General features: G+C 41.5%; 1 protein-coding gene across 1 annotated transcript; it reads left to right on the top strand.

The window, feature by feature from the left end:
- Window positions 1-7,073: 7,073 nt before the first annotated feature.
- irx1a (iroquois homeobox 1a) lies at window positions 7,074-12,246 on the top strand. Its single transcript, XM_076736240.1, has 4 exons — window positions 7,074-7,771; window positions 9,226-10,333; window positions 10,663-10,738; window positions 11,725-12,246. The coding sequence occupies exons 1-4, from the start codon at window positions 7,529-7,531 to the stop codon at window positions 11,798-11,800; spliced, it is 1,503 nt and encodes a 500-aa protein (XP_076592355.1). The 5' UTR covers window positions 7,074-7,528; the 3' UTR covers window positions 11,801-12,246.
- Window positions 12,247-20,027: the final 7,781 nt, after the last annotated feature.

The following is a 20,027-nucleotide window of genomic DNA, read 5'->3' as shown; positions in this document are numbered from 1 at the left end:
TCAATAATCTGAATTCAAATTGTACAGACGTCAAGAACAATATCCTGCGGCATAAATTGGTCCAGTAAAAGTTCGCTGTCCTCTGAATTACAGCTCAATATGTACATGTTGCGTATTTTTCCTAAAATAACTGTAAGGAAAAAGCAGCTCATCCAAACCTTCCCATGACGGTAATATCTGAAAAGTCCGACTTCTTTTTTTCCTCTTCAGTTTGTTTTTTAGGCTCGTGTGTTCATAACCAATTAAACACTCCGGGAAGTTAAACCCCAAAGCAACTGCAACAGAGTCAGTCTGATCAGTGATCAAGGTGATAGCAGTGCTGTTAAGAGTGAGAGGCCGAGGCATCCTGGGGAGGCATGTCCAGTAACATAAAAACAGCAGGTTTCAACTACTATCAATAGTTAGTACAAAGACACACCAAAGCGAAAAGCAGCACAACATGATAACACATGAAAGAAACAGCCTCATTAAAATTCCATTTGTCATGCTTTCTGTTGATCATTTTATCTATAAGTCTATCCTTTACACCACTATCAAAGGGTGTAATTTCAAAAGAATACTTCAGTGTACAAAAATCTTTCTCCCCAAGAAGGCCCTTTCCTTAAAATTCAATTAACTCTGTTGATAAATAAACGTGGGAATTGTATCATCTGAAAGCAGATTTACATGCTCCCATTTTTTTTTTCACCGTTTCTGAGGCACCAAATAAACATCTGAAACGGGAGACTAACTCTTATGAATATTTCTAAGCTAGCGTTTCAAACCAATGTTTGAGTCTCCCTCATTGAGATTTAGCATAAAATTATATGTGGGACAAAAAGAGGACTTTGATATCACTGTTCTCTTTGTCCAAAGTCTTTTTTGTACATCTCTTTACTGTACTTTGCATACATCTGCAACTGAATTGTGCAGATGTGCACATACAGTATGGAGCAGGAGTCTGTGGCTTGCAGCCTGTTGGCTCACTAGAATTCAGTTCATTATTCATGGAGAAGTTAAATACCAAGTATAATGGAATTAGTTTGTGAATTGCCAAAATGGTTAATTAGCTTTTGCAGTCGTGGCTGTTGTGATCAAATGTATGCTGACTTGTACAGTATTTGTGAATCTAAATGCAACAGGTTTTAAAATCCAAAGCGCTCATATTCAGCGAAGGTAAATTAAAATGACAATGTTACTTTAAATGAGGAGATTGGGAAAACGTTTCTTCTCTAAATTCATGGTTGAAGTTGTCCTTGAGGTCACTCACTGTAGTTGCGAGTAGCTGTGCTTACAATTTTAGATGTGGCATCTGAAAAAAAAATGCATTTTATATAAAAAATACTTTCATGAGCTCTTTATGTTAATCCCCTTAGATCAATATTGCAATGAAACACTCAGCTGCATGCAGTTAAAACCTTTAAAAGGCCAGTAAACGCTGCATCCTCTTTTTCTTCCCCCTCGCTGCATCGCTCTCTCCCTCTATCTCTCCTTGGCTAGCTATAGCTATTCATTAGCTCCAGCCCCTATGGCAATGAGAGTCTTTAACCTCCATTAGATCTAATGTTGATATGTTTCCCCAGCAAAGAGCCAAAACAATTAACACCCCTTCTCACATTTCTCTCCCCTTGGCCCCTAACCACATCAAAATCTGGGCCCACCCGTTCATTACCCACCCCTGAGAATGCCCTTGGGGAGGAAAAAAGTCAGATCCTTGGCTTTTGTCTTTTGTACGGTATGCAGTTAGAAGCCAGAACGAGTTAAAAGAAACTTGTCAACCTTAATGAAGTGCTGTGATTTCCCTACAACTTTTTGTCAATGCGGTAGCGAGCGGTACTTATTTGGATGAGTTGCTCAATCGTGATAACCGTGATGAGGTCACAGCCGAGTGTTTGGTCTTGATGTCGTATATTCATTGTAGCTTCAGTAACAGTGGTGGTAGTAGTGGCCTTGCTGCAGTAGCAGTCATTATTGAATTACAGTGCAGGACAATGTACTCTGCTGAGTGCTGCTGAGAGTTACCTTAAATGCACCGACACTTTTTCAACCCTTTCTCCAGAAAAAAACATTTGTACACGACTAATTCATAACAGAAAATACACTGAGTAAAATGTTCATGTATCCCTGAGTGCTTTTTTAATCAGCATAACGAGGACATTATTTGTCATTATTATCTGTTAATAAACAGATCTGTCAAGTCGTAAAAGGTTGATACCGCACGGATCTGCAAAATGTTTACTGGCAACATGCTACTCACTTTTTATGTGTTATTGTTATGCAATATCAGCAACAACTAAAGCATGATCAACTTTTTTATGGTTATGTTTTGGCAATAACTGCACTTTGGTTAAAGGTTAGGGAGAGATTGTGGTTTAACGATGAAAAACACAACATGAAGCACAAGACAGGACATGTTCACGTTTTGAGCATTGAACAGAAACAGCTTTTCCCAGTTTGCACCAAAGAGCTTCTGTTGCCTAAATCTAAACACGTGTGACCTAAGCTATAAACCCGTCTCCGATGTCAAAGTCATCTAGTCTGCGTGTGTCTTGTAAAAACATAATTGGCAATGGATTGGAATTGGATTGAAACAAGGAATCAGAAAAACAACAAAACACTTGTTTCTTCTGGAGGACAATCATTTAGAAAGTGATGTTAGACCTTGAGGAACCTGTTTTTAACATGATGCACCTGGTTGTGTTGAATCCCAGCTTGAATTGAGTTCATTTTAAGCAAACAAACACCATGCGATGCTCTTTCCATTTAAATACAGTATATACAAACATTAAGAGATACGTAATGGTTGCAGTTGTAAAAACACAGGTGTGTGTTGAGCATCATACACCAAGTTGAGGGCTCATCAACACTGTGATATGTACTTAAAAGGATGAAAAGTGCATGAATTGAAATGCTAGTCAATTTGAAGGCTCCAGTAATATCCTCCCTGGGTCCTTAGTCGTCTGAAGTCAGATTATTTATTACCTTGTACCTGTTGCAGGGCTCAACATGCACATTATTGGAGAAACTGCACTGCACACCCAACTGCTGCAGAGCACCTTTAAATTTAGCAACAATTTGAACTCAGAAGCTCTTTGTCACATCGAAACTGGGGAACACCACCCCTCCAAGTGTTTAGCTGTCAACTGCAAAACTTCTTGACCTTCTAATACCCAGAATAGACCTCTTTTATTATCCAGGAAATTCCTAGTTTCCTTACCTATAGGTGTGGTGCAGTTGTCGTTGTATCAAATGTCTCACAGTAACACCAGTGGTCCTCTGACTGTAACCCACAGCTAAATAGCTGAGTTGCTCTGACGCAGTTCAGGGAGTACGTTGGAACCATGCGTGAGCGTACATGTTTGTGTGCGATGTCGAAGGGAAGAGGTCCAACAGTTGTGATGGTCCGCTGATATCGATGACATTCATCTAATCTCCTCTCTTCAGGGGGAAAAGGAGTTTTGGTTTCAACACTTAATTTGATAATCTGTGAGAAAAGCACAAAAGGGACATTCTGCAGATTCTTAACCTTTCCTCAACTTTGGCACTCCCAGAGGCAGGAAAGGAGTATCTTTCACCACAGTTATTAGTTCACAGAGGCACCCTTGACCTCTGCGGTGGTAGCCAACAGTCAACATAACCAATGTTATTGTAATGCAGGTTCACTCTCTTTGACTTCTATTGGAGTGATTCGGGTCTGTGTGTTGGCATAGTTCCTAAAGGCCCAAGTTCAAGCATATATTGATTTTAATTAAACTGAATTAGGTTGAATTATAAGACTACACTGCCATGACCCCACATTAGCATCTTAGTTTTAAAAAGTGTAAATGACATAAACATGCTTATCAAAGGACAAGACGGATTTTTTTAAGTGACATTTTATGGCTGATGTTTTCATCAGATATCAAGAAAATATAACATTTAGAAAAAGGATACAGTAAAAGAAACATTACAGCATCATTTCCTACAAAACAAAACAAACTTTCCCAACAGTTCTTAAACATAATCATGGATAAGGTTTATAAAGCACTGCAGCCTATTCTGAAAGAGTCAAACTTTAACTTCAACTTTAATCCATAAATGGAGAGCTTTCATTTTTTCCTCTGAACCGAATAACTGATAAACTGAAGTATTTATTAAACAAAATGTAACTAAATGATTGAATTTTGTTACCATTTATTTGGTACATGAAAACAAGACCCAATGATAACTGTGACAATAATCCCAATTATTATTGGTCGCATTATTTGTTCCTTTAATGATTATTTTGTTTATACACACACACACACACACACACACACACACACAATCACACACACAAATACACACATGCAAACACAATATAACACAAGAAAGACACACACACAAAAATCATACACACACATACACACACACATAGAGCAAGCTTTAATGATACTGTGCAACTGCTGTTTAAATTTATGAAATGTATTTATTTTGTGTCGTTGTTTCTTGATGTTTGGACAGTATTGTTGTTGTCACATTCATGCCAATAAAGAAAATTTGAAATTTGATTTGGACAGAGAGGCTTCACTGCCCTCTGATCTCTTTCTTTTAGATTTTGAAGGTGACAGCTTGGGTGGATGTTGCCCTGCCATCAATACACATAACATATAAACAATATTAACACGTGGCCGTATTGTCCTTCTGCAGAAGGCGTGTATCAAGGAAATTAAAATGTAAGGAAGAAAAAGAAATCTAAACTGTGCAAAACAGGCTGTTCAATAAAAAGAACTTATCCACTACCTGAGTGACTCATTAGAATGAGGCCATTAAGGCATAACAGCTTATGAAGAGCCTCCTGTAGATTTACATGATAAAACTATCTAATATGAGCAGCCTGAGGATTTACAAAGGGAGAGAGTGTTCACAAATCGTTAAGTTATGACGTGGGCCGGCGTGCGTGCGTGCGCGCGTGTGTGCGTGGTGCGCGTCAGACAGCGACGGATACAGATGGTGAAAGCCCATCTGTTTCCAGGAAACACAATGCGAACGTGTTGTGGACGAGTTTAAAAGAGGGCTGGACGATGAGAGGAGCTGAACTTTTCTCTCTCTCTGGGCTGAAGCTGAAGAGCTTATGGTGGTAATGAGAGTTTAACAAGAGCCAATAAATCAGTTAACGGTGATGCTTTATTGCCCTCAACACGTGTCATTGTTTACCGGGAGTCAATTCCTATTTTTCACACACACACACACACACACACACACACACACACACACACAAAGTTTTCTTTAGAGATGAAAGAAAAAAAAAAACGCAAATTCAGGTAGCAATCATGTTTATAATTAATCAAGTTATTATTATTATAATTAAATCGTCGCCTTCCGTTTTCATATTGCTCATCAAGTCAATTTAGTTTTTTCTTTCCCTTTCTCGTTTTGTCTAATGTCTCATGTTGATTTCTATTTAGACATATTTTCTGTCTCCTTACTCCCAGCCCCCCTCCACCAGCCCACCACAGCCATCATATTTAGCCCCCTGCACACATTTCCAGCGGGTTATCACAATTGCCATTCCTCCCCTCCTTTCTGATGTGTTACCCAGATTACCATCAGTGCCCCTCAGATATTTTTAACAGATCCTCGGCGCTCGGCAATATCCACTCGGAGCCATCTGGTGCAGATCAAAATCTACTGACTTCTTGGGCTTCAGTCGTTAAGGCATTAAATCTAGATCTACAGAATACCCCCCGTTGACTCGGGGAGGTGGGTGATATAGGAATCAAATCAAAATAGAACCGCTAAAACACGGACGCCCCCCCCTCTCCGAGCCACACGGCTGTGTCAGGAGTGGACAGCTAAAGAAAGTAGAGGTTAAAGTCCGACCCTTTCTCTTTTTCTGAGCTGGAAATTGGATAAGCGGTTCAAGAGGAGGTGACCAAAAGCTACAGCATCCGATTTTTTTTTTTTTTTTTTCAACTCAGTTCTTGTGGAATTATATCTTTGGAAATCCTGTTTTGTAAGAGAAAATATTTTTATTAATTTGTGGAAGAGTAATTAAGTTTTTTTTTTTTTGTTTTTTTTAAGGAATGCAAAAGACACAGTGAACATGTTTCTGAATGGTGGAGGATAAATTACTCTCCATTCTAATTATTTTTATTTTTTAAGTCAATGTGCTGCAAGTGAAGGCACTCACTTAAATTAAATTAGGGGCTCGAGATGCATAGATAATATTTTTGTGGCGCGTGCAGGGACTTGCAGGCTTTCCAGCTTGACGCCTCGGTGTTCGAGCTGTCCCTGGCTTTTCCTCATTCCTTTTCACTCAAAAACAAGGAAACGTGAAGTGGCTCTGTTGTTACAAAGGACAACAGCAATCTGGTTTAAGTCCACACATACACACGCACGCATGCACGGACGGACGCGCGGGCACACGGACGCACGCGCGCGTGCAGATGGAGAGAGGGCGAGAAAAAGAGAGAGGGAGAATTTGGCTGATTAAACCTTTATGAATAAATCAAAGGAAACCAAAACAGAAGTCAATAAAAACATACATAATTAATAAATGATATGGAGATATTTGCATGCTTTCCCGAAACTGCTGTGACTTTTGAAGGAAAAGCGTCTTGAAATTAGCTTTTTAATCTTTAAACTTATATCGCAGTCACATGGCCGAAATGCAAATAATTTATTTATTTGGTCATTTTATTAAAACACTTCTTTTAGCATAAGTCATCCTAATAAACACAATTAAACTATTATATCGATTTGACAAGCACAGAAGTTTGGAAGACACGAGATGAAGAACACTACAAAGAATAAATCCAACTTGGAGGAAGAGACTTTCAGAGTAAATTAGTCACTATGAATTAAATAAACGCACCAGCAGCCCGTGATACCAAACACTAATTCCTCTGCGGAGTGGCGTTTCCCCCTTTAATTACAATTTAAATCTATTCAAAGTAAGTTCCTTCTTCTGACGGGTTTACTTCCCCCTGTGTCGGACAGCTGTAAAATCGTGTAGACAGGTTGTCATACAACAATCAAAGCCTTCGGTGAATGGACTCTAATGCTTGAACATTTAACATACAATAAGTCCAAACACGGGGAGAGAGGGAGAGAGAGAGGGAGAGGGAGAGAGAGAGAGAGAGAGCGAGAGAGAGAGAGTCAGAGAGGGGGGGAGAGAGGCCCCAGCCAATGTGCTCACTCTCTATTCACATTATCCACATTGCTCCAAACGAGGAGGAGCTTGCAGGCTCAAGTAGGGGATGCCAATCAAAGCATCAACTTCAAATTGTATCTGAGAGATCAGCCTGGAGACCTCAGGGCCAGGCGCGTCAGTCGGAGCGCAATTGTTGATCAGATCACATCCAGCGGACTTTGCGCAAGAAAAGAGAGGAAGCCGAGATTTAAGAGCGGGTTGTTTTGACTGCATACCACTGTATGTCTGTAGTAGCTGTGACTTTGGCTTAAACACTTTCCCTTTACTCCTGTGGGTTCTCTTTTCTTTTCTTTCTTTTTTTTTTCCTCTCGCACACCTTTTTTTACGCGCAGTTTTGTCGGACGAATACAGCTGTGCGACAACTCGGCGGTGGAGATGTCTTTCCCCCAGCTAGGCTACCCGCAGTACCTAAGTGCCTCCCAGGCGGTGTACGGGAGCGAGAGACCGGGAGTGCTTACGCCGTCGTCCCGGGGAGGAAGCACCGAAATCGGGGGAAGTCCGTCCGCCACCGCAGCGGCGGTCACGTCGGTGTTGGGCATGTACGCCAACCCATACGCACACAACTACAGCGCTTTCTTACCTTACACCAGCGCGGACTTGGCTCTTTTCTCACAAATGGTAAGAATAACTGTGGGGTTTTTGTGTTTCTGTCTGGCGGTGCGTTGACGATTGTTTATGTTCGACGTCCTCACGGCTGTCGTGAAAAAAAAAAAAAAAGGCTGGCTAAGAAATGTAAATGCAGCAAGTGTCTGATTTTTTTTTTTTTAAATATCGATCGCCAAATATTGGTCCTATTTGCTGGATATTTTTTTTTTTTTTTACCCTTCAGTGTCTTGTTTGGCTGTGCTACAAATGAGAAAAGTTTGACCCGTTGCTACAAACAAAAAAAGAGAGAAAAAAAAATCAGACTCGCAATGATTTAATTGCACGTAAAAGCACACAACATGTAAACAAAACATGGAATTCACACACACCGAGCGGATATCTCATAGTGTTGGAAAGACTGTTTTTAAATGCATTTCACGGAAGAAAAATGCCGTGCAATGGCCTAGATGTGCGTTTGAGCACGCACCATGTAGGCCCTAAAGAAAAAGTTTCTCCTCGTTTCTTATCCTGGCCAGATTATTTTTTTTTTATCAGATCGTTGGAAGGAATCTCCACCAAAGACCAAAAGCTTAGTCTAAAAATATGCAAGAAGTTTCAATCATGTATGGTTTGTTTTGTCGGCAGCGTATCCTTCTGTCATGGTTGAACGCCACGTGGATTTTTATTGATGAAAGAATTGTTAGATATTTATTGGCCAAAAATACACCTGGGGATAATATTCAGCTCGCAGTCTGTTAACGTGTTGGCCAGTGTGTGTATCAGGCCAGTGCAGGCGGTGACTATTGCGCTAAAGCTTCAAAATAAGAGCTGTTTTCTAAAATCCGAACATATGCGTTGCTTGAACTGATGATGCGTTTGAGTGTTGTGTCCAAAGCAAATACAAGCGAGGCGGTGGATTAAACTCGGCACAAAAGTATAAGTGTGGCACGCTGGGAAACTTAACTCGGGCCTTCAAAACTGCTTTGACATACTTAAGGAGTGTGGAGGGGAGTTTGGCAGGCACACGTGAAAAGGCTGGCAATTTGCATGCCATATGTGCGTTCACGATGATGCAACGAACTTTCTGTCGTCCCGTTGGCTTCATTTGTTCCGTTATTGGACTGTCATGTATGAAAAATGCTTGCTAATAAAAGGTCTCTGCCTTTGAGTGAGGAGTTGTGCAGGCGCAGGTGCCGCAGGCCTATGGCATGTGGTGTTTTGCAAGTTGAGAAGCTTATTTGAGGAAAGCTCACAGTCAGGTGCATCTGCAACTCTTGGATTTTTTTTTTAATAGAGGCCATTTTCACTTGTTTGAATTGTAGATATATGCAATGGCTGTAATGCATTTGAGCTACATTGTAAACATTGTAAAAAATAAATAAATAAATAAATAAAAATCCTAGAATTTATTTTACAACCCAGTGTATCAAACTAATTATGCATATTCAATGTCCTACTGTTATAAAACATTATCCTTTATTTTCAAGGGATCCCAGTATGAGCTGAAGGACAGTCCTGGTGTCCATCCTGCCAGCTTTGCAGCACACACCTCTCCGGCCTTCTACCCATACGGCCAGTTTCAGTACGGGGACCCGGCCAGGCCCAAGAACGCCACCCGGGAGAGCACCAGCACTCTGAAAGCCTGGCTCAATGAGCACAGGAAGAACCCATATCCGACCAAGGGGGAGAAGATCATGCTGGCCATCATCACCAAAATGACGCTGACGCAGGTCTCCACCTGGTTCGCCAATGCCAGGAGGAGGCTCAAGAAGGAGAACAAGGTGACCTGGGGAAGCAGGAGCAAAGAGGATGGGGATGGTAACTTGTTCGGCAGTGGAGACGAGGCAGAGAAAAACGAAGACGAGGAGGAGATTGATTTGGAGAGCATAGACATAGACAAAATCGACGACAACGATGGGGATCAAAGCAACGAGGATGATGACGATAAATCAACAGAGGGGAGCAGGGACCACAGGGGTGGTGTCGGTGCGGGTGGAGAGTTGGACAGTTTGGAGAGAAGACGGGCCTTCGCCCTACAGGCCCATGAGGCCTTTGACAAATCTAAGAGCACAATTTCAGTTCACCCAGGGAGTAAGGAGAACTCGGACGGCAACAACAACAACACCAGAGTTTTGTCCCCGGATAGACCCGGGAGCTTTCCTCTCCCGTCTAACAATAAGCCTAAAATATGGTCTTTAGCAGAGACTGCCACCAGTCCAGATAGCTCATCTCAGAAACCCACATCCCCCTGTGCCCCTGCGGCCACCACTCACTCATCAGCACCCCACCACCAGATCCAGACCCACCCGGCCTTCCTCCCCAGTCATGGACTGTACACTTGCCAGATTGGAAAGTTCCACAACTGGACAAATGGGGCTTTCCTGGGCCAGAACTCCCTGCTGAATGTGAGGTCGTTTCTGGGAGTAAACCAGCACCATCACCACCACCACCACAACCACCACTTGCCGGCCCAGCAGCAGCAGCAGCAGCAGCAGCAGCAGCCGACATCAGTGGTGGTGTCGCCGGTAGCAGCTGCAGCAGCACTCAGCAATGACAGCAAGGCCCCGTCAGAGACCCACAGTCCCAAGCACATAGGTAGGAGAACGATCTACACGTGCGTGTGCACGAACGTCACATGCAAGCGCAAAGCATTTTATACACAACCTGTGTGTATTACATTAATGCTGCATCTCATGCCTGTTTCTTTTTGATATATAATTGCAAAGCACTGTGCACACATGCAGGAGTAGGCTGTATGTATGCACTTAAATGCACAATGTCCACATACTGGATGTACAACAACACTGGGGTTATTTTTAGTTAGACATGTTCATACAAATTAGCAAAAAAAATATACGCCTCTGGTTTATCCATTAATCCACCATGCCAGTGCTCAAAAGTGTTCTTGCTCATTTCCCTTTCAGACCATGAAAATGGTGTAAGGTCTGATTCACCTCCAACACAGACCCTGAAGTCTTCCTTTCGTCCCATCCATGACAGGTGAGACAAGTTTTTTTTGTTTGTTTGTTTTGTTTTGTTACCGTTGGCTGTTGGAAACATACTGTCATAGCAAAAGCCTTATATTAAATTATAAATGTAGAATGCTATAATTATCGCAATAATTAAAATATGAACTGACTCTGACTTATTTTCTCAGCAATATCTATAACAGCAGTAATTAAAATAACTAAATAACTAAAATTAAGCAGGAACATGGACATTGCGAAGCTCTTGATGAAATTTTAACTCCCGTAATTATTCAACAAATAAATACAATTATAAGGGATGCAAAACATAACAACAAATTGCAGGATATAAAGCTCAAGTTTATGTCTGGCAGCTGTTTTTTTTTCCCTACATAAAACAATAATAACACTACAAAATAAAATAAACAAAGATAAATAAAACACAGTTTGTTTTGCGAGTGACAGGGGTCTTGACTCCCATCCCACACCCCCTTTAATTCCTCCCCTCTGGGGAGAGTGTGGCTACTTATCAAGTCACCGAGTAAAACGGGCTCTGTCTGGGCTGTGTGCTTTCCCTAAAGACCCCTGGGAGACCCGGAGCCCAAGGGAGCGCTCTTACCGAGAGGGGAGAGAGAGTTTACCTCTGTTTCAAGTATTACAAAGTACCCCCTTCTTTCTATATGACTGTTGCATATAGCTCTCTCTGTGCAACAGTCCTTTAGAAATAACAAGCATACAAGTGAATTATAAATGCTGACAATGGTTACATAAAGAGGATTTTCTTTTTTCCACACAATAAAAATTTTTCGGGTTGTACAATAATTATAATTAATGCACACTATTATTATTATTATTATTATTATTATTATTATTATTAGAGAATGTGAGGGGTTGGAGATGGGGACTGCAGTCTGTTTCAAATCAAAACTGTTCAGCCAGACACTTGAGATGCATATTGAAAGCCGCTGTCCAAACACGGCGGGGGTATTTATCTACCTTTCTGTATTATTCTTCATCCAGATCCTCTCTGCCTTCCAGCGCCAGGAGTCCACAAGACGCCACGCAACGGGTCCTCACTGCGCTCTCCTCGGCTTGATCAAGACATTTTTTTTTTTTCGTGCTTGAAAAAAAAAGAAAAGAAAAAAATAGAAAAAAAAAAGACTCTACACTCCCTAAAAAAGGACAGTGAGAAATAACAATGCAGCGTAGCATTCAGTCGGTACAGAACAAATGGCGTAATTTGGTAATATCCTGTGGATGGATGGATTACTTCCTCTATTGTTGTGTAGCCTATAATCGCGCCTATAATGTAACTCTCTCTCTCCACTTTGCCCAGGCAGGCTGGGCCACTTTGGTAGGCTTTTTACTTTATTATTATTATTATTATTATAATTATTATTTTTGTCTCTATCTTGTGTTTTTGGTGTCTTTTCTTTAATGTAAATACCACGTGATTTAAATTTGTAAATAGGAAGCGTTGAAGGAATTTGTCCAGATCGTATATTTTGCCTAATAAACTAAATGAAATTATAGAGAAAACCCAAGAGTATCCTCAGCCTATATTTCTTTTCTACGTGCAGTTAAATCATTATAATTATGAATATTATTATTATTACTACTACTATGATTCTGATTATTGTAATTATTTGTAGTAGTACAAATAGTTCTTTGGAAAGAAAAGGTGGGGCCGCTACCAGTTTCAGAAAGGGTGGGAATGGGATGGAAAAAAAATATATTGGCAGTGTGCAACCAGGCTTAATTTTATTCAAGTTTGGGAGGAAAGCAGCGTGGATGCATTGAGGTGCTAATAAGTGTCCAGATGGTTGCTGGTGACAGAAAATGGACAGGAGCAGCTGGGAAGGTCATTAAGTAATAATATGGGAACGCCCAGTCCAAACAAAATCAAATGGTTAAAATCTAATCTGTCAGAGAGAGAAGTCGATTCGGAGATAAATTATTAATATTTTCGGGGGTTTTGTGGGGTTTTTTTTTCTAAGGGGGTGGGGGGGCTGACATTGTCGGCCTCGTGGAGCAGGGTCAGTGTTTTGGGGTCCTGTCTGTTCCGAGGCTGATAGTGATCATTAGCCGATAAAAGAAGCTTCTTTGGGCCTCAATCGGTGACCAAAAGCAAATATTGATTTAACACAGCAGCCTAATGGGGTTTAAACATAATAAGGGGAAAGTGCAATAATTAGCTGTGATGGGAGATGATGTGAGCATTGTATTTATTTATTTATTTTTCTATCTCGGTTTCTTTTGATTTACAGGAGCCTGTACACAGAAATATTATAGGAAAAGGAAAAGGAAAAGAGAAAGGAATCATTCTGAACAATATTCAACATAATGTGACACTGCTTTTTTTCTTTACTATTTTATTACGCTATTATCTGGTTGGAAAAAAAAAAAAAAAAAAACCCTCTATAAAGTCTGTCCTAAAATGACTCCAGGACCATCAGAGGAAGCCTCGCTGTTTGAGTTCGGGCTCTTTTGTAAATGACAGTAAGCTGCGAAGTGAGCTGTTCCACACGGTGAATTATTCGAGCGGCCTAAACCTGTGGAGTGACTTATGCACATCTGTTTTGCAATATCACAGCGACCTCTATAGGCCAGTCCTATATTGCTTAAGCTTGAAACAGCTTTCACCCTGCGAGGAGCTATAAATCACATGGAAGTACGTGTACTATAACAGTATTATCACATACAATGCAGTGTACTTTACAGTTTGATTTAAGCCCGGTGCACCTCGGTGTATTATGCTATCACAAATTCTAGAAGAATACAAATAGCAAAAGTAGAAATCCCTTTATTTATGGGAATATTATGACACTGAGTTCACAGAGAATATTCTAAGAAAAATACGGCTATTTTTCGTTAGGGGCCAAAATCATCTTTCAATTTCAAATAGTCATCTGCCATGAATGATTTGCTGTTTGGAGTTACAATCTCATTACAGCCACATCAGGTTGATATCGCCTCCAAATTAGGTCATACAAATAATTATTAGAACAAATAGTTATGCAAATTAATGCACAAGTCTGAAACATTACAGAAAAGGGCTTTAAAAAAATGCTTGGTAAACGTTGACTGGAGCATATCTGTGGCGGGGGGGGCGTCCGTGCGCATAAATCTGTCACTTCAGTGGCCTTTCGCTAAACAGTCACGCAGTGGAGGAAAAATTAACAAAGGTCACTGCAGGCTTTGTTGACCAGAGCGAGGTCATTCCTTTACTGACATTAACACCCCTCCACACAGCAGAATATGCACATATTCAAACAGGAACAATCAACAGAGCCGAATGAAAATTCCTCTTTTTACTGTGATCATTTCACGTGTCTGTCAGTATTAACTGAGCAGTCACCTCTGCTGTTTTCTTTCATCTCCCCCGAACTCGACCGGTATAAAACAGGACAATGTGTGGAGATAAAAAGTGCTCCAGCCCGCGTCATTAGATGTCGCTCTGTGGAAATTAGACTGATATTAAGCCATGTGAAGCCCGAACTGACTCTTGTCGATTTCACTTACAACGCGTGCTTTGGCTATAACCACGGTAATATTGCGGTGGAAAAAAGCAGGTGTGTAAATTTCTTTTTCACCCTCCCTCCCTCCGCACCCCATTTGCACATGACATCCTCTCATGAGCTGGCTTTTGGGGCTAAAATTAAATAACCTCTCGGTGTCCCATTTATTTCTTTTGTACTGAAACAGCGTGAGGTTAGCGCAAAGGCGTTAGCTGCAGGCCATAATATTGTGTTTCCATAATATATACAAAATTATTCATTTAGTAAGTGGATGTACAGTGGATTGTCTAATGGGTAATGAGCGGAGTTGGAGCTGATAATTAGGCTGTCACTTGCAGCCATTTCTTCCCCGCATGCCCTGGGCCACGATGCAGGGGAGGGAGAGAAAATAAGGACCATGAAATTAAAAAAAAAAAAAAAGAAGAAGAAGAAGAGGAGCAGATAAATGACTTAAATGTAAATATAGAGTTAAAGAATAATGCTCTGTGGGATTACAGAGATAAATACATAAAATTATCTGTTTTTTTAAAACACTGCAGCCATTGTTAGACTGTAAACAATGCTTATATTATGGTAATTGCACTATAATGCTTATAGTGATAAGATAATTCAAGTTAATAATTAGCATAATTTCTATCATAAATCCATTTACTCATTACCAGACCAAAAAAAGTTTGTTTTTTGTTTTTTTTTTAAAAAAAAAGAAGGAAACTCATCAGAACTATTTCCATCAAGCCTTTAAAAGACTGCAAGTCTTTCAAAGGCTCGAGGAGGTTCTGCTGTTTTCATCCGAGCACTCAGTGCGGAGACGGACTCGGGAGATATGTAAATTGTGGCTCATGCAAAGACAATAAGTTGTTGACCCTAAAACAATTTAGCATTCTGTCGCAGGCTGTGGCCCCCCATAATACCACAGCCTTTTGTTGGCGAACAAGGACCATCTCCCCCTGCAACTGAGACATGTCACACTGTGGCAATCCATTCATTTTCCTGGTGAATTGTGCGTTGTGACACTTTGTGTGTGTGTGTGTGTGTGTGTGTGTGTGTGTGTGTGTGGGTGTGCGAGTGCGTGCGTGACAGGGAGAGTGAGGGGGAGAGAGGTGACTGCATGGGGAGGAAAGTTTATCACTGTCTTGTCTTTTTTGGCAGAAGCAGGCTATTCTTACAACAGACTCGACCCCTTGTAGTCCAACAACACAAACGTCTTTGCCTCTTCCTATCCCTTCACCCTCCTCCTCCTCCTCCTCCTCCTCCTCCAACCCCCGCTCCCCTTCAACATCTCCGTTGTCTTTTCTCAAAGATGCCCGCCCATATCTGCACCCCTCTAATCCATTTATCTAGTTTCACGAGCGCAGCGCTGGTCTAACGGCGGCACAAAAGCCGTCCCCCGGCCCCCGGCCCCAACTGGGGGGAAACACACAACAACAAGCAACAACAAGTCACTGGAGCCCGGCAGCAGCGGCCACAGCAGGGCCACCGTGGAACCCTGCTCCACCATGTTTAGCTGACTACTTTGCTCCTGCTCCTTGTTTCAGCGACACAATGGCAGTGAAAGGGACGGACGCCTTGGTCACAGGCTTTTCATTCCGGGAGCGATAGGCTGCTGTAAGACACGATTCTTGCCACAGGAAGAGGTTGGAGGATTCGGTTGGAAAAGGGAAAACGGAGGGAGGGAGGCTCTCGGCACGGCTACACTCAAACACAAATAGCAACAAGGAACTGGTACTTGCCTGACAACTGGCTGGCTGACTGACTCGCTGCCGGTTCAGCAAGAACTCACAACAACTCAACAACCCATGCAGACCCCTGCTGACACAGAAACCTGGCCTGGCTTATAGATATACTCGAAATAAACACGGTCTCTCGCTCATGTTTGCCTGGTTTTCTTTCATTTGGCCACTCAAAGCGACATTCTTACGTTTTGATCGGGCAAGAAAGAGAGAAAAGATAACAAAGGGAGGCAGGGAGAGCCGTCGAGTAAAGTTTTTCCTCTGTCTCACTTGAACATTCTTTCTGACTCTGAGCGAGGAACACAGAAAAGCTCTTTCACTCCTATGCGATGAGGACAATATGCTTATTTGGATCTCAGTCAAAGCGCTGTGCCAAATATTGGGGCACTAATTAGCTGGCCTAATCTAGAAATATTATCCTCAAATCTGATATATCCTAGTTGAAATGCTCTATTTTAAGAGACCTCGGCTGAACATGGAGGTTCATTATTATCTTCTTGTTTGCTACATGTTTGTTGATCAAAGTTATTTCCATGTGTCTGTTGTTGTTTAAAGGGCACTGACAGGGTCCAATATACACACATAAGCGCTCTCGTGCAGACACACACACACACACACACACTTGCACTCGAGTTGTGCTTCTGTTCCATTAATGACTCTGCAAACCAATTAAAGCTGGTCTGTCTTGAGTTCTCCTGGAGTATCCGTACATAGCAGCTCTACCAGAACAGAACTATATTTAGGGGAGAATGCCTTGTGATCCCCCACCCGCCCACCCCCACCCCACTCACACACATACACCCGCACACTCGCGCTCCCTCTCTCTCACACACAAAGCACATATCCATGAACGATGAACACACAGAAGCACGAGTACGCGCGCACACATTCCTGGTACAGTCTGTTGGAGGATCAGAAATATTTTGCCTTAATTATCCTTCAGTATGGATCATGTTCTTCAGGAGGGACTAGTAATGATGGGGGTATTTATAGTCATTCATTCTCTCCCTGTAATTACACACTCCTCAAAATTGGGGTTTTTACATTTGGCATGTGCTTGAAAACGTAAATTAGACAGACAGCACTGTTGTTGAGATCTCTTTGAAGTGAATCCCCTCCCCAAACACAATTTGATGGAAAAGTTTTATTCTCTGCGACGCGGCTTCTCTTCGTTAGCAGGGAGTTCGCTTCCCGGCGCTGCTCGAACAATGTCTCCGCAGTCCTGATGTAGCATTGCTTCGGTTTGGCGTTTGACGTGTGCTGCACCAATTTCCCTGCAGCAAAAGATATTTACAGTTGTAACACGTCATACATAAGAGATTACCTGCTTTTGACGGCAATCTGTTGAAATTATTGTTTTTATTGCCTCCGAAATTAGAGCAATAAGAAAAGGAAAAAAGTTAAGCGAACCAATGTTTGCATTCCAGTGCTGTGCCAAGCCAGGTATCATAACAGTGGGTTAGCTGACACTTATTTGAAGACACTTGTGTGTGTGTGTGTGTGTGTGTGTGTGTGTGTGTGTTTTCAATAATAAAATGCAGGTTGACACGGCAGGGAAGCCAAGGGCCTCGTGCCCCCTTTTCCTCCCTGCACAGATATTTCCACAGCGACAGATAAAGTCTGATTTTCCTGCCGTCTTTTCTGATGTGATGCCATTGTGGTTTGGGCTAATTCCAGGGGGCTGTACAAAGGGAAGCGCGGCCATCTGAAGTGTCATACTGCAGCTGTGGCTGAAGCACAGGAATTTCCATTTAGGAGAGGATGCTTCTCTCCCTCTCCGTCTCTCTCTCGCTCTCTCTGAACACTCGCAGCACATGTGCAGCGCAGAAGGTGATATCAAATGCAACTCACCATCTTCGTCCCTGCTAATGCATAATCTTTTCTCTCGCTGTCCAACTCTCCCTTTCTGCACCCATCGTTCTTGTTTTCCATTTTTCACTGTGGTGGAAAATGCCCATATGTAGAGTGTGAATGTGTGTTTCCTGAGGCTGTACGAATTGTATTGTTTGCTTGTTTTTTTTTCACTTTTTCACTTTTATTTCAACATGTATGGAGAGTAAAAAGTACCATAAAAGCTTTTTATATACATCCCAAATATGATTAAAAAATGAGTCATGTGTGATTTGAGTTTGATCAAATAATAATTATTTCACTTTAAGGAGGCGGCATCCATGAAGTCTGTGTAATGGCTGTGGATCAAATCAGAGTTTAAAGTACCACCTGACATGTGATCTAAACACTATTGTTCTGACTGAACAGGAACTTTTTCTTCCTCTGTAAAGTCTTCCATGGACTGTATTTCCATTTTGGTTTGTGTGGTTACAACAGCACTTTGTTGCAGCATGATGAAAAAAGTTGCAGTTGTTCTTTTCTTTAAAAACACAGAAGGTCTGCATGAGCATGTTATGAGGATCACATTTGGACTACCATTTACATAATAGATACATAAATGCTTCATGAAAAGTCAATCTCTTGATAATTGAAACAGATATTTGACAATAAGTCGATTCCAGATCATTGTAATTATAGTTCCAGAATGTATCTGTAAAACCAAATTACCAACATCAATCAAGACTTGCTCAGGCCAGGTTAGTGATACCAACACCCTCTCTCAGCTCGAGTTATCAATAATTTCTACTGAAAGGAAACATAAGATGCATTACACCCTCCATCCCCTTGCCCAAAGCAGACAATTACAATGTCAGAAGCTGTCACCTAGTATACAGTAGCCAGTACATCCAATGGCGGGTCACCTGCCAAAGCTGAAACAGAAGAAGAGCAGAACAAGAACACAATGTGTTGGAACTATCACTTCACACGCACGCAAACCTGAACTAAACAGAGCGGGCCGGTCAACAGCCAGACTACCTTGCAGTGATACCTTTCCCCTCTGCTTGAACCGCAGGCTCTTTCTTCACGCCTGCCGTTCCCCTGTACGGTACCCCATGTAATGTTAGCCAAGACACATGGCGCAGAACGCTGGGAGTTTCAACAGAAGATCGCTGTGTCAAATATTAACTGCAGAGCTATCTGCCACAACAAGCTCTAGGGTGGGGTTCATGTGTGTCATGTAAATTATGTCAGAAAGGATGAGCTTTTATTCTCCTAAACATCCAGCTGATGATTTGTTTTTAGGGAATCATTTATAGGCAAGCGTGCATCTATTCCTATAGCACAAGATGACATAAGAGCAGAACCTTAAAAGAGTCTGGGTCAAATTTACACCAACATTTAAAAATAATGTCAGTCAGTCAACATTAGTATAAATGAACATGAATGTAGAGTGTACCAACTCTCGTTCTGGGATTTTTATCAGGTTCCTTAAACTTCAGTAATAGATGCATCCAGTTTACACAGGTGACCTTTTGAAGAGGAACATGTTCAGTATGGCCACAAGTGAAGTGACAGTGCAGATAAAGTCAACATGGATAACAAAATGGCCTTCGATGGGGACAGAAACACGATTATAGGACAAAAAATGTTGGTTTTCTGCTGACAAAAATATCCATCCACACAGCCTTAAGATGTCGCATCTGTATAACAGCCTTTAGATGTTCACATTTGTCTGATCACATTTTATTAAATCACATCATGTCTTTTAACTGCTTGGCTAATGTATTCAAAGAGGAATCAGCTCAAAGGACCTGTGGCCATAGATGACCTCAAAGTGAAGAAGATCAGAGTTGTTGTAGCCGCGATATCAACCGTCTCAGTCTCTGACACGCTAAGCGTATATCCTTGTTGTCAAAGTAATATTCAAACATGTGCATCGTTTTTCTTTACCAGAAGGCTCATTCTGTATGTTGCTAAATGTCCTGAGATCAACAGACATTATCGCTGAGACAAAAAAAAAGTCCTGGATAGGCATACAATATGTATGAGCTCTGTTATTGAGACCATGTGAATCACACGAACAAAGCATTTTTTCATGGCAAATCATGTTCACATCAAAGTTTAAAAATACACATCCACATCTTGAGGAAATGCCATCACATTTTCTCTGTGATCTGTCTGGGCACATCTGTGGCCAATACTGTCTAGCATGTGGTCAGCTCAGTTTCTACTGCTTTATCTC

The sequence above is a fragment of the Chaetodon auriga genome, chromosome 8 (genome assembly GCF_051107435.1).
Source record: "Chaetodon auriga isolate fChaAug3 chromosome 8, fChaAug3.hap1, whole genome shotgun sequence".
Taxonomy (NCBI): domain Eukaryota; kingdom Metazoa; phylum Chordata; class Actinopteri; order Chaetodontiformes; family Chaetodontidae; genus Chaetodon; species Chaetodon auriga.
Note: the sequence above shows the minus strand (reverse complement) of the source record. Positions and strands in the feature narration are given on the sequence as shown.